The sequence below is a fragment of the Galeopterus variegatus genome, unplaced genomic scaffold, assembly GCF_000696425.1.
Source record: "Galeopterus variegatus unplaced genomic scaffold, G_variegatus-3.0.2 Scaffold1919, whole genome shotgun sequence".
Taxonomy (NCBI): Eukaryota; Metazoa; Chordata; class Mammalia; order Dermoptera; family Cynocephalidae; genus Galeopterus; species Galeopterus variegatus.
This window is the reverse complement of record NW_007728030.1, coordinates 29,232-44,825: the sequence shown is the minus strand read 5'-3', so window position 1 is coordinate 44,825 and position 15,594 is coordinate 29,232. Positions and strand designations below refer to the sequence as shown.

Sequence of the window (15,594 nt, the reverse complement as noted above, 5' to 3'; positions counted from 1 at the left end):
CTAGCTTTTTCCTTTTGAATGCTATTTGCTTTTGGAAGTTCCACCCTCTTCTAAGGCCCCCTGGATTAAACACTTAGGAAATGCCAGGTGTTAAGCAAAGTTAGGAAGTAAATGGAAATTCTACAAGTAACTAAAATTGTATGGTTATTAGTAAAATCTGTTTCTATAGATTTTTACCCATAAAAATCTGATTTTCGATTGAGGAGGCTGTTTCCCATCAAAAGATAGACATTGCCTCCTCTAGGCACCTCTCCTTCCTCTTCCCTGTAATTCCCCATGCTTCTACCTATCCACTGTGGCATTTAGCACTCTTGTAAACCCAGTCCCCAGACGGGGATTGGCCCAGAGCAGCTAGGCCTGTTCAATGCCCATTGAACGGATGGATGAATGGGTGAATGAAAGGAAAGCAACAGGAAATGGCAGAGTTCTAAGTCACATGTTCATGTCCTATCTGTGAGTGGGGAGGGGAGGAACCAACATTTACTGAGCGTCTTTTATGTACTAGGTTGTGCTATGGGCACCCTATTAACTTTATTTCAGTTAATTCTTACAATCTCTCTCTCTGAATTAGACATTATTATTGTCATTTTTACAGATGAGGAAACAGGATCTGAGGGGTAACTTGTCCAGAGTCCCAGGTAGTAAATAGAAGAGGCCAGTTCAAAGTCAACTAATTGACATAAAATTTCATGTTGTCAACTCTCCCCCAAAAACAAAATTGCAGATCTTCATGAAAATGTGCAGAACCGAGGCTGTCACTGGCTGGCTCTGCCTGCTCCATATTCTGGAGTCTTGGGAACTCTCATTTCTTCTCTGTGTGCGTCTTTGCAGAATGGCTTTCTCTGCCCTCCTTGTACACATCTCAAGCATGGCCTCCCTAGCCTGGGCAATATAAGCACCCAGAAGAGAATGACTAACCTCACTGTGTGTCTCTGTTCCAGGTTACTGGCCAAGAGACTGCAATGGGCTGAAGCATCAGATGTCCTAGCCAGTCCAAAGAGCAGTGGCTGAAGGCTGAAGATTCTAGTGGTCTGCTGGGGGCTCAGGAGAGGCTATGGGGTGGGGAGGTGACAGGGAAGCCATGTACATATATCTGTGTAGTCTACATGATTACAGCCGCTGTGCCAGCAGAGTACTGGGATCTTTGCCTTGGCCTTGGCCAGGAGGCCCTGGGCCCAGAGTCTAGCCTCCCTGTGTCCAGAGAACAGGACCAATCTCACTATACTTAGAAACTGGAGACTTCCGCGCCCCTCCCAGTCTTGGACCCCTCTCAATCTCCACCTGTACCCCTCAAAGTTACTCCCCTCCAGGACACCGAGCAAAATATCATCTCTGACCACAGGCTTTAAACGCCCCTCCCAGTCTTGGACCCCTCTCAATCTCCACCTGTACCCCTCCCTCAAAGTTACTCCCCTCCAGGACACCGAGCAAAATATCATCTCTGACCACAGGCTTTAACCCAAGGTAGGAGAAGGGTTATCCTCAAAGAATTTCTGGCATTGTCCAGAAATACAGACCTTCTGTGAGGCAAGAAGAAGCCAAAGGAAGTTCTTATCCAGCCCTCAAAGATGGGTATCTGAGGTTACCGCATTTCTTCCCTGGCCAAAAGGAGATGTTAGAGGTACTCTGAAAAAGCTTGACACCTTTCTAATGACACAGCCCTTACCTAAACATTCAAAACCATCTACAAGCTGTTAACAGCCTACCTCATATTGTTAAATTTTGTTTTTTAGAGTTTTCATTTTTATGCCTTTATTGAGATATAATTGAGGAACCATAAACTGCACGCATTTAAGGCGATGTGTTTTGACATATGTACACACCCGTGAAGCCTTCCCCCAATCAAAATGCTGAACATATCCATCACCCCTAAAGCTTTCATGCTTCCCCCACTCCTGAACAGGCCTCCCACATGCTTTCCTCCGAGTCTTTCCTTTCTGCAACCTGCCCTGCCCTTACCAGGTCACAGCTCACTGTTTCCTTTGTCAGGAAGGCCCATCAAGGTGCCCTTCATCTGACTGACTCCTGGAAGCCTTTCCTGATCCCCCGCCCTGGGTCACACAGCCCTTGTCTGGGTTCACATAGCACCATATGCTTCTCCCTACCAGGGTCCTTTATGTCTCCCATAGCTATTGTCCATGCTCACTTATTTGGTCCATACACACTTGTCCATCACCCGTAGTGGACCATAAGCTCATTCTAGGCAGGGACTGGGTCACTCATCTCTGTGCCTAGCACCAAACACAGTGTCTGGCACCCAGTAGGCCCTCACTCAATATTTGTTAAATGGATTAATCTACATTGTATGTGCCTCTAGGGCTGTGCTTGGCACACAGTATTCACTTATGCATTCTATGCATCATTCAGTGTATTTAATTGAGGGCCTACTCCATGCCAAGAGCTAAGGATATGCCACTCATGGTCCCTGCTCTCATGAAGCCATATTAAGGTGGGGAAGACAAGTGATAAACATGTAAGCAAGCAAATTATTTAACTACAGATGTGCCAGGAAAAAGAATTACAGGCTTAAAACACCTTCCATAATGAAATCACATCTCTTTCTCTCCTTTTCTTCCCCAGAAGTTTTCCTCTGAGATACCCTTCTCAGCTTCGATGGATATTTGTAAGAATTCCTTTTTTCTCCTTTTCTATCTTTTTCTGTGTCTTTGAGGAAAATCTATCCTTCCATTGCTGGCATAGTCCCATCCCACTAATTCTCATGAGTATTTAACAACTTACATTAACATTTTAAGCTCATTCATGTATGTTCCATATTCTATATATTTTTATAGTTAGATTTCATGATTCAACTAAAATTTGTTGAGTATCTGCTAAAAGCCAAGCACTGTTTTCAGAGTAGAGGATACAGTGATAGATAAGACAAACAAGATCCTTGCTCTCATGGAACTTAAGTTCTAGTGAGGAGAACACTCACTAAACAGTCCCTGTTCTCAGTGTGAGACCCTGTCGCTGAGTAGACCTTATTTACAAATTATTAAGTATGTCTGTTCTAACTTGTCTGGGGGCTATCTGAACAGCTGACATATATTTCTGTTTTGCCCAATTTCAAACTCAGATCAAAAAGCAGTGGGCATTGCTCAAGAACACTGCCAAAGAGAACTAACAACATGCAAACTCCCAGGACAGTAGACTGCAGTGGAGACATACAATAGGTTGTGAAGGCCTGAGAAGAAAGACTGGGGGAAATTCTTTGGGAAATTAGGACCTTCAAAAGTGCCTGCGTATATGGGAGAATTTAAAAAGCCACACACATGCCCAGGGTAAGATGCATGCTCAGAAAAGACATAGGAAGACCCTAAGCTTTCACCTTGGGCTGATCCCTAAACTCAGTACAAGCCTGGCTAAGTGTTGGAGTACCCCGGTGCAGAACCAATGGTCAAAGATTGGGAGAAGTATTTGACTTTTTGTTTTACCCTTGTTTTCTTTTTTACCTTTTTTTTTTTTTTAAACATACTGCTAGAAGTCCTAGCCAAAGCAATTAGGCAAAAAAAAAAAAAAAAAAGAAAAGAAAAGAAAAGAAATAAAAGGCAGCCAAATTGGAAAGGAATAAGTAAAACTGTATCTATTCACAGGTGACAAGATATAGATATATACAGAAAATCCCAAAGAATCCACAAGAAAGCTACTAGAGCTAATAAACAAATTCAGGAAAGAAAAGAAAAGAAAAGAAATAAAAGGCAGCCAAATTGGAAAGGAATAAGTAAAACTGTATCTATTCACAGGTGACAAGATCCTATATATATACAGAAAATCCCAAAGAATCCACAAGAAAGCTACTAGAGCTAATAAACAAATTCAGCAAAGTTATAGTTTACAAGATCAACAAGCAAAAATCAGTTTTGTTTTTATACACCAGCAATGAACCAAACAAACTGGAAATTAAGAAAGAAATTCCATTAACAACAGCATCTAAAAGAATAAAATACCCAGGAATAAATTTAACCAAGAAGGCAAAGAATTGTGCACTGAAAACCACAAAACATTGCTGAAAGAAGTTAAATAAGACCATAAGACCCAAATACATATAATGAAATCCTATGTTCATGGATAGGGAGATATAATATTAAGATGTTAATACTACCCAAAGCAATCTACAGATTCAACATAATCCTTGTCAAATTTCCAACAGCCTCTTTTTTTTTTTTTTTTTTTTAACTGCAAAAGCCAATCCTCAAACTCACATGGAATTGTAAGGGGAGCCAAATAGACCAAGAAAAAAATCCTGAAAAAAAAGAAGAAAATTGAAGGACTCACACCCCTGATTCCAAACCTTATGACAAAGATACAATAATCAAAACATTGTGGTATTGGTATAAAGACAGAAATATAGACCAACAGAATAGAACTGAGAGTCCAGAAGTAACCTTAACATATATAGCCAATTGATTTTTGACAAGGGTGCCAAGTCCATTCAATGGGGGAAAAATAGTTGCTTCAACAGATGGTTCTGGGAAAACTGGATTCCCACATGAGAAAGAATAAAGTTGGACCCCTACCTCACACCATATGTAAAAATTAATTCAAAATAAATTAATGACTTAGATGTAAGAGCTAAAACAATAAAACTCCTAGAAGAAAACATAAGGGTAAATCTTTATAACTTTGCATTTGGCAATGGATTCTTACATATGACACCAAAAGTACAAGCAACAAAAAACAAAAAAAAAAAAACCTTATAAATTTGACTTCAGCAAAATTAAAACTTTGTGTGCTCAAATGACATTATCAGGTGAAAATACAGGGGCCGGCCAGTGGCTCACTTGGGAGAGTGTGGTGCTGACAACACCAAGTCAAGGGTTAAGATCCCCTTACCAGTCATATTTGAAAAAAAAAAAGAGAGAGAAAGAAAGTGAAAATACAACCTACACAATGGGAAAAAAATAGTCAATTCTGAATATTCACAGTAATTATGTCCTATATAAAGTCACTGCAAACAAATGCTCCTAGGGTTAGGTTCCTGGGAGCCTTTGGTCACAATATTGTCATCAGCTGATCAGTACACAACCTTGTTTTATTTGTGTTTCTGTTTAAAGACACCTTATTTAATATGTACTGTTGATGCATTAACATTGAACTCATGGCCCAACAACACAATAACTCATGGCCGAATGAAGCTTCTCTAACATGACAGCCTTCTTGCGTTTAGGATCACTAGACAGCAATTCAGCACTACACTTGGAGACCATTTTGAACAGCAAAATCACCAGCAAAAAGCACAAAAATAAGGAAAACATAAGGTACTAAACAGACTACAAAAGGGATGTTTCTTCATAGTATGACAGCTGAAACAAGAAGCTGTTTGACCTCAGCTGGGAATACATGCATGGAGCAACTCAAATTTTTCGCCATTCTGTGCATGTGTGGGAATGGCTAATAAAGTGATGTGAATGTTTGTTTTTTTTTTTTTTTTTAAGATGACTGGTAAGGGGATCTCAACCCTTGGCTTGGTGTTGTCAGCATCACGCTCAGCCAGTGAGCAAACTGGCCATCCCTATATAGGATCCGAACCCGTGGCCTTGGTGTTATCAGCACCGCACTCTACCGAGTGAGCCACGGGCCGGCCTGATGTGAATGTTGATTGTAGGGTAACAATTACATTTTAGTGAGTAGGCAAATTTGCATATGCAGAATCCACGAATAATAAAGATTGGCTCTATTTGCAAATCATATATCTCATAAGGCTGTAACATCCAGAATATATAAATTACTCCTAAAACTCAACAGAAAGGCAACCCAATTAAAAACTGGGCAAAGGATTTAGATATTTCTCCAAAGAAGATATACAAATGGTCAATAACCACATGAAAAGATGTGGTTTTGATTTGCATTTCCCTAATGACAACACATACTAGGGTGGCTATAATAATCGTTAAAAAACTTAAAATAAGGGCCAGCCCGGTGGCGCACTGGATAAGTGCGCCGCTTGGGAAGCGCTGCGGCGCTCCCGCCCGAGGGTTCGGATCCCACATACAGACCAGTTCCCGCTCACTGGCTGGGCGAGGTGTGGGGGCGGCGCCGAGGGTTGCAATCCCGTTGCCAGTCCCAGGTCCGGTACGGGGGCGACACTGAGGGTTGCGATCCGTTGCCGGACACGGAAAAAGACAAAAGACAAAAAAAAAAAAAAAAACTTAAAATAAGGGCCGGCCTGGTGGCGCACTGCTACAGTGCGCCGCTTGGGAAGTGCGGCGGCGCTCCCGCCGAGGGTTCGGATCCCACATACAGACCGGCCGCTCACTGGCTGAGCGAGGAGCGGGGGCAACACCGAGGGTTGCGATCCCGTTGCCGGTCCCGGTCCGGTATGGGCGCGACACTGAGGGTTGCGATCCGTTGCCGGTCACGAAAAAAGACAAAAAGACAAAAAAAAAAAAAAACTTAAAATAAAAGGTGTTGACAAAAATGTGGAGAAACTGGAACTCTTGTACATTGCTGGTGACATGTAAAATGGTACAAAGGCTGTGGAAAACATTTTGGCACTGTGGAAGGGTTTGGTGGTTCCTCAAAAAGTTAAACATAGAATTACCATATTCAGAATTCTTCGAGGAATTCTGCTCCTTGAAGCACTGAAAACAGGGACTAAAACAGATACTTGTATGCCAATGTTCATTGCAGTAATTATCACAATAGCCAGAAGGTAGAAAAACCTGCTTTCATCAACAGATGAATGGATAAAATTTGGTGTGTGTGTAAATATATATATCCATATATAAAATATTATATATTCTATTATATATATTCCACTATTATATACGTATGTATAATTTTATATATATGAATCTAATTCAGCCATAAAAAGGAACAAAGTTCTGATACATGCTACAGCATGGATGAACCTTGGAAACATGCTAAGTGAAACAAGCCAGTCACAAAAGGACAAATACTATGATTCCACTTATCTGAAATATCAAGAATAGGCAAAAACAGAGAAACAGAAAGTAGATTAGAGGTGATCAGTGGCTGACGGGAATGGGGATTTATTGCTTAATGGTTACAAGTTTGTTTGGGGTGATGAATAAGTTTTGGAAGTAGTGCTGATGGTTACGCAACATTGTGAATATAATTGATGCCACTGAATTGCACTCTTAAAATTGGCATAATGGAAAATTTTATGCTATATATAATTTACCACAATTTTTTAAAAATTGACTCATTAATAAAATAGAAAAAAAAATCACTGAAAACTACTCATCACCGCTAACATTTATTTTGTATTCAAGGACACAATCAACCAGGAAAGGAGGATTCTTTTGCTCTGTCAAATAAATATATTTAAAAGCTAGCAACTATCAGAGTAGAATTTAGCAAGCCTATAAAAGAGATAGGGAAAATTCTTAATAGTTATTTACAGCTTAGAGAGTTAATATATTTTAAGGGAAACATAAATATATTCAAAGGTTGCGTTTCTAATACTTGACATTTCAAATTTTGAAAACATTAAAATTGTCAAACAAAACTCAGACCACATTAGCAATGGTTTAAAAAAGAGAGCAATTTAATCATTATAATACAGAGTGCTTTAAGAAGTTTTTAAACGTGTAAAAGAAAAAACAGTTTAGTGCATTCAGTTGTTACAGTCTTTACATTGCTTCTTTTTTAAAAAAAGTTAACAGTAGTATGAAAAAAGCCACCCACAAAGCCAGCTGTCTGAGTGAAGAAATCAGCTAAATTGCAGCATTTTGGAATTACTAATAAAGCTATAGTTAAAAAATAAAAGTTTATAAAAATGAAAGCAGCATGCATATTCAAGGCTTTTTCATAACATTTCATTAGCTGACAAACATTTAACCAAAAGCTTAATATTTATTATTCATTAAATTAGATAAAATAAACTGGCCAAGCCCACTACATCTGGTCATTCAGAAAAAAACATTTTAAAATCCAAAGCTAATCAAACTGAACATTTCTTATATGAAGAAAGCACATTTTAAAAATTGGTCCTATGGTCACAAAACAAAGGGTCCTTCTCAACATGAATGAACAGCACCAGACTTTACAAAGCTTATAAATTAGTATGAACTTTCAGTCTCCTGAAATGGCAAGAGTTAACACTTAACACTCTCATCATTCATAAGTGAAAAGCTAACTTTGAATTCATTATGATCAGTTCAGAACTTTTTCTGTATTCACTGAAATTGTCACACAAAGTAGAATTTCACCGAAAGATAACTCTTCAAAATTCTGATCTGACACCTGTACAAACATTTCTGATTTCCATATGATTGTAAGAAAACAGTATGCATATATTTACGTGATTCTTTTTCACATTTTTTGGTACAACGTTTATTTCAGAGTTTCACCCTATCCAAATTCTTTTACCAGTTTCTTTTCCTTCTTCAGTATTAATTATCTTCAGTTTAATAAAAAAACAAATCAGCTTCTAATGAAAAAAGTAACAGAAGTATTACAAGTAAAAATAGTGGTATCCATGAATGTGTTTAATGAAAGATCCAATCATTAAGGGCCAGTGATGCCACAAAATCTTATTTTTTCAACATGTGTAAACAGGCTGTTTTTACACTTGAAATTGTATAAGCCCATGCACAACTTTTAATTTTAGTGCAGGGCCTGATAAACAAGACACAGAAATAAATGAGGGTTTGTTTTGTTTTTTGTTCTTTTTTCCCCACTTCTAACAATTTTTACTCTGCAAAATGTTTGGTCACTCAAAGCTATAAGCTTAATCACATATCAAAGAATACAGGCAATAAAGCCATCTTACTAGACACACAGTATTAAACTGGACAAAATATGAGAACAAGCTCTAGTGGTCATGAAACCCCCTCAGAGAGTCTAAGATTCAGAATGTGTCCATCATATCAGAATAAAAATGTACTGTATTAAAATTTGAATTTTTACAAGTTGTTTTTTAATTAGTGTTCTATTTACATTGCAGAACTTCCGCCAACTGCAGTAGTTTAACTTTGGCACAACATTAAGTTCCATTTCTTTTAGGTATTGGATCCTGTTTTTTGAGAGTGTATACGCCCAAAAATGTTTTCAGTGTCATCAAAGATTAGGCCCATTCACAGTAAATCAAACATCTTGAGTTGAAGAGATGATTCTCCTTCAACATTTTAGGCAGCTATAAAAGAAAAACACCATAAAAATTTTTTTTTTAAAGAAAATCATATTTTTATTTTTACTACCTCTAGAAACATAAACTGATTATCAATTAATTATGAGAATATATCCTCTATATTCTCTTATTGATATTGAGATAACTTGCCACATACATCTTATATAATGCACTAGACTGTGTGTAACTCATATAATATACATGTATTTTATATGCCAGATTTGCTTATAAACATTTATAAAACAAATTTTAGTAGGAAATATATATTTCATTGTCAGTATTTGTTATTGAGGGGAAAATAGGATAGTTTAGTCAGGCTCCCTTGACATTTCTTGTAAATAAGTTGTGTGTGGGTGGAGTTAGTGCACATGTGCACTAATGTATCTTTCTAGTTAATCGCTATTGTGTGTTCTTGAGTTAGTGAAGCAGGCTGGCCAGCAGAGCTCACATCTAAAAATAGAGCATGTTTATTCTGCTGGCAGCTGCTCAGTTTTTCTTTGGACTTTGCCAGTAGCAGTTGAGTTTCTGAGTTTCTCTTTGTACTGCCTAGCTCCTCGACGTGTGTGTGCTGAATAAAAACTATTCCTTCTTCAACCAAGACTCCAAGGACCTTTTTGCCGGTTACCTAGCTCGTAGCATGTGAAGGGTTTGTGAACAGGCTCAAGGGGTCTGTGAGCTCCAGACTCCAGCTCTAGCTCTACAGTTATAAACAAACTATGTAAAGTCTAAAGATTCTTGTTATTTTTTTTTTATTTATACATAAGAATGGCATGTTCAAAAGATATATATGTACCTCACTTTCTGCAATAACCATTTTGAGACGGTTTTGGTAACTTTTCTTTGGTAAATTAAGCCATGTTTAAATGAAGAAATAACTAAAGGATACCTATGGTGAATCTCTTATAAGTGAAAAATTATTTTATTAAGCCAATGATAACTCACTAATTAATGTATTTTGTAATTTTAGACTTTTGTGTATTTTAAAAGCAAGGCATGCCTCTATATATACCACAAAAGTGCATGTTTAACATACATGATACAATTTCTTGAAAACTGTAGCTTTATGTGAATTTTAGGACCATAATTAGTATCTATTACAACGTTAATATACTATATAAGAATTATCCACACAAACTTAAAGTAAGGTCAAATTAAATCGTACAAAAAAGCTGACGTTATTTTTAGACTGCAATCACTGCAGAAATTATAACAATTCACTGCAGCAACAAATTTGTTGATTTAATCTTGGCTGAGTGCACATTCTTGTGTTTAGCAATAAAAAAAAAAATGCATGTTAAAAATATTTTATGCATCTGGATCAGAAGAAAGCCTGTCCTGAGAATTCCTGACATTAGGAAATGGAGGGCTGCACTTCAGGATAAAGCTATACAAAACTGTTTAGCTTCCTGTGACTTACAATTATTACACTATGCTCTATAACCTGAAATGAGATTTATACTGCTTTCATTAAAATAGGGACATTTTTAGTTTCATCTGTTTTTCTGCCTTAAACAAATGTTAATGAAAAGAAAACCTAAAAAAAAAGATTGCTAAGCAATAAGAATAGTGCTTGGCACATATTAAGCTCTCTATAAATAACTGTTAAAATAAATAAAACCAGGGAGAAGACATGGGGGAATTAAGAAAATACTGCTCAAAATAAGAGAGCATAAAAGCAAAGGATGGAGTAGGGATAAAAAAGCCAAGAAAATAAGTAAGCATGCCCATATGTAAAATAATGAGGGTCTATGCCTCTTTTCCTCCCTTACTGTTTGGGGATATTGCAGTAATTTCTGATAGCAAGATGCCATTTGAATTACTGACGGACATACACAAACATTTCAGGACAACTGCATTGTTTTCAAAATAGTGCACTTTTGTCCTGGAACACTTCAAAACAGAATAGAAAAGAATAAAACCAAATTACTGAAGTCCAGAAATATTAAGAATTGAAGTCCTAAATCCAAATCAGGTGTCTAATTTGCAACTATGGTGAATTTTAATTAATCTAATCTATAAAAGAATTAAGATTTAAGGGATATGCCAAAACCTTTCAAATTTACATCATATTTATTTGCACTTTTAAGACTACACTGATGTATTTTAAACCAAATGCAGTATTTGTGCTGGTAGCAGGTTTGTTTTATATCAAGACATTTTAGGCAATTGAGTTAACTTAATGTCAGCTCTGTTACATGCCTTTTGATCTCTATGATAAATAATGTATATCACAGTTTTCAAAAACAGATGCCACCTAAGCAAACATAAATTTATATATGACCTAGAACAGATCTTCGGTTTTTAATAGAAAAAGATATTGAATAGTTTTAATACACAAAGCATTTTAAACTATAGTTAAAAATATAATAAAGTTTTTGGGGCAATACAATGAAGAAAAAAAGAAAAGATACCCATTTCTACCTAGTTTCCTAAAACTGAGCAATCCCCATCCCTATAGTAAGTCTTTCCTTCGGTATACTTTTCCCCTTCTTTTTAATTTTCGTTTTTGAATTCTTTCCTTAAAAAGGCAAAAAATGAAGCTTTAGTGAAGGGAGGGTTGCAAGAAATACATCTTAGTTTTCTTTTCTTTTTTTTTTTTTTCCTTTTTTTGTCTTTTTTCGTGTCCGGCAACGGATCGCAACCCTCAGTGTCGCGCCCGTACCGGACCGGGACCGGCAACGGGATCACAACCCTCGGCGTCGCACCCGCACCTCGCCCAGCCAGTGAGCGGGAACCGGTCTGTATGTGGGATCCGAACCCTCGGCGGGAGCGCCACCACACTCCCAAGCGGCGCACTATAGCAGTGCGCCACTGGGCCGGCCCTACATCTTAGTTTTCTGTAGTTAGTAATTGCTTGTGAATCCGCCCCCCTGCCACCCAACAGTCTCCCTTCTTAGAGAATGGGTAACTTTCCCTTAAAACGAAGTCAAAAACATTTCATGTGAAAAATAAAACAACATTAAACTTTACATAATAAATATAATAATCATCATAATAAAACTACACATGTAATCATATATCTTTTGGCTTTACTAGTGGCCTAGTCCTCTTATTAGGGAAAAGAAAAACTATTTTAGAAAAAAATATCAAAAGTGAAGATGACCGATACAATAAGGTGACTGCTCAAAATGTGTGTGGTTGGTGTATATGTACTCAGATTACAAACTTACATTTCAGTCATCTGATTTAGAAAGCTTCCGCTTCACATGTCGTGGGGGTTCCCAAGTGTCACTATCATCTGTCTCTTCTTCATCCTCTTCCTGGTCATCAATAACTTCATCTTCTTCCTCCTCATTTTCCTCAAATAACTCTATACCTAATTCTGATCTTCTCTGTCTTTCTGCAAACCACTCTCTGACCTGCTCATAGCCCATGTGTGATCTGTTAACAAGTTCATCAAGGTCTTGCTCATTAAGAAATTTGTGCTTCAGGTAATAATCCTTAAGTATTGCAGTTCCAGTTTTAAATTTTATGAGTGATGGTCCCCTGTCCCAGCTGTTCATTCTTTTGCTTCCTCTAGGCCGCCCACGCGGTCTTCCTCTTCCCCGTCCTTTGGGTCTCCCTCTCCCTCTTTTCCGAAGGGCAGACAGACCATTCATACTACTAGAATTGGCACTTTGGTAGTAGTAGTACCATTTCAAGTTTCCATTCTTCCAAGCATAACGTGTGTCCCCAAACCAACTAACTATATCTGTTCTAGCAAGCCCACTTTCTTTGGCCAACTTGTCATACTCTTCTGGTGATGGCCACTGTGTTCGGACAAATGCACTCTTAAGCATGTGCAACTGTTCAGGTGTTTTTTTACATATCTTGCCTGTATTCCCTGACTTAGGTGCACCAGATTCGTTTCTGGGAGAAGTTTCTCCAGCTTCGTCTTTGGAACTACCAGCATTATTTTCATCTATTTCCACTTTCTCTTCCTTTAAAGCTTTTGATTTCTTCTTCTCTGTAAACCAAGCATCGATTTCTCTTCTGGTAAGTTTGGTTTGTGCTCTTAACCTATTTAATTCTTCATCTGTAAGTATGGAGCTGTTGAGAAAACTTGCCTGAAGGACACGAAGCTGCTCTGCAGTTTTCTCTTTAAACTTTTGGGGAGTAAAGTCAGGAAAAGGGTTCCAGGATTGCTTATGCTGTGAAGAAACAACAGTTGGGGATTCTGTGGTTTCATCGCTGGAGTCTATAATAATGGTGGTGGAGGAATCATTGTTGAGATGTAAGCACTGATTACTCTTTGAATTTCTCTGGTTGTACCTTGTGTCACTAAACCATTTTTTAATCTCTCCTTTCGTCAGGCCTGTTATTTTCATAAGTCTGATAATTTCTGAGTCATGGGGGAACTGATTTTTAAGGTAGCTAATTTTTAATTCTGCCAGTTGCTCCTTAGTCTTTTTAGCCCGAATGCCAAATGAATCAGGGCTTACCAATGCAGTTTCATGTTTGACATTTTGAGAAGTTGAAACTGCCGCTGCTGCTGGCTTAGTTTCTGCAATAGGCTGAGCAGCAGGTACCTGACTTTTCTGTACATTTGTTTGATTTGGAACCCCTGCCACTGTCAAGGCTATGGGTGTTGTTACTGGCAAGGTGTTTGCTCCAGCTACTTGAGTAAGTACCAGACCAGGCTGACCAACTATTTGGCACGTCTGTAAAATAGATGGTAAACCATTACTACCTGTGGAAATGTGTGTAGGAATAACAGTTATAGTCTGAGGTACAGTATGAACTGTTCCATTGAATTGTTTTCTTCTTGCCTCTTCTACTTCCTCAGGAGTCCAACTAACACCATGTTTTAGACGTTGAGCTGAAAACCATATCTTGATCTGTTCCTCTGTGTATTTCGCTTGAGCAGAAAGAACTGTAATCTCTGACATCGTTGGATAAGGAAATTTGTTGTAGGTGTTAAGTAAAAGGGGGTTGTTATCTAATGCAGCATTGTAGGTAGGAATGCTATTAACAGGAATTAAGACTTTGGGAATCAAGTTAGAATTCTGCTGAGCTGATACAGCAGTTATCACCTGTGCTAACCCAGGAAGAACCGCTGCTGGGGTCACTACCGTGCTGGCAGTATTTGGATGTATTCTGTTTACAATGGAAGTACTTGTATTAGATTCAGAAGCTGAAGAATTTGGACTTTCTACAATTTCTTCATGATCTGGTTTGATTTCATTCTCCTTCTCTTCAGGAACATCCTCAGCTGAGTTATGATGAACTGTAATCCGTTTGTTCTCCACTTTATTTTTCATCATTTTCATGATAGGAGTTTTACTGATAGGTATTCCTGAAGAAGAAACTTCTGTAGATTCCGCTTGCTCTGCATTCTCCTCTTTAACAAAACTACCATCAAAAGTCAGATCATTTATTGTTTGTTCAAAGATTGTCTGGTTATTACGTTTCACCATAGTCAACTTAAAATTCTCTTCTCCTGGGTGATACTTCAGATTATGCTCAGAAAGTGCATCATACCTTTTGGTAAGAAAATTGCATTCGACACAAACATATGATGAATTTAGCACGACATTGGGATGCTCTGAATCCACATGAAAAGTAAACATATTTAGATCAGGAGTTTGAAAAGTACAATATTTACATTCATAGCCACCTTCAACTTTCTTATTTTGCTGATTGTCAGAATCCACAGATTCATGAACTTCTTCATCACTTGACATACTCTCTGCTCTGGTGTTTTCTATAGGTGTAAGGACAGGAGGACCTTCATCCAAATCTGATATCAACTCAAGGTCTGGATCCTGTTCACTGGCAAGGACCATGCAAGGTGTTGTTGATTTTCGCCTGCTTGCCATTCTGATGTTACCAGGAAAATCTCAATGGTGATTAAAAAGCATTGAAGCTTAAAACTGTTCAGTATTCTTCATTTTAAAACAATGGCTTTTGGGTCTTCAAGTCCATTTTTGTGCTCAACAAGTCTCATTAGCAGCTTTTTCATGGTGCAATCAAGTAAAGAGCTCATTGTTGGCAGGAAAAATACTGCTGAACTGCTGAAATTTTTGAAGCACAACTCCAATCACCTACATTAAAATAAATTTTAAAATATTTTAAAATGAGTGACTATGATCGTTTAAACAAATCATATTTATATTTCACTTATATGAAGTTGCTGGATAGCTCAGTTATAAAGGTCTAGAAAAAAACAAGAATAAAAAAAAGTTCTCTAAGGATCAAAATAGATGTCTCTAAGCCAACTCACTAAAAGTCATGTACTGTGTGCATGGGTCAGACCCAAGCTTGTATATGTGAATTTTTTAGCCAGCTATATATTAGAAGGGAAGGGAGAAAGGGCCTGCTTTGGCAATCACACTATTATCAATGTGAAATAACTATCTGTTAACAAGGGATGAACTTTAAAACTATAAAAAGCAGTCACAGATACTAAAAATTGATGGCCATTAAGTGTATAAGAAATTCAATTCGGGGCCGGCCCGTGGCTCACTCGGGAGAGTGCGGTGCTGATAACACCAAGGCCCCGGGTTCGGATCCCACATAGG

General features: G+C 37.9%; 1 protein-coding gene across 2 annotated transcripts in view; it reads right to left on the bottom strand.

Annotated features, from left to right (window-relative positions):
- Positions 1-7,487: 7,487 nt before the first annotated feature.
- The window catches only part of ZHX1 (zinc fingers and homeoboxes 1), a 24,527-nt gene continuing 16,420 nt past the window's right edge, over positions 7,488-15,594 (bottom strand). For both annotated transcript variants that reach the window (XM_008579589.1, XM_008579590.1), the window contains 2 exons: positions 12,265-15,117; positions 7,488-9,100 (listed from right to left, as the gene is read on the bottom strand). In XM_008579589.1, the coding sequence (XP_008577811.1) occupies positions 12,268-14,892 (2,625 nt within the window). In that variant the 5' untranslated portion in view covers positions 14,893-15,117 and the 3' untranslated portion in view covers positions 7,488-9,100; positions 12,265-12,267. The remainder of the gene's footprint in view (positions 9,101-12,264; positions 15,118-15,594) is intronic.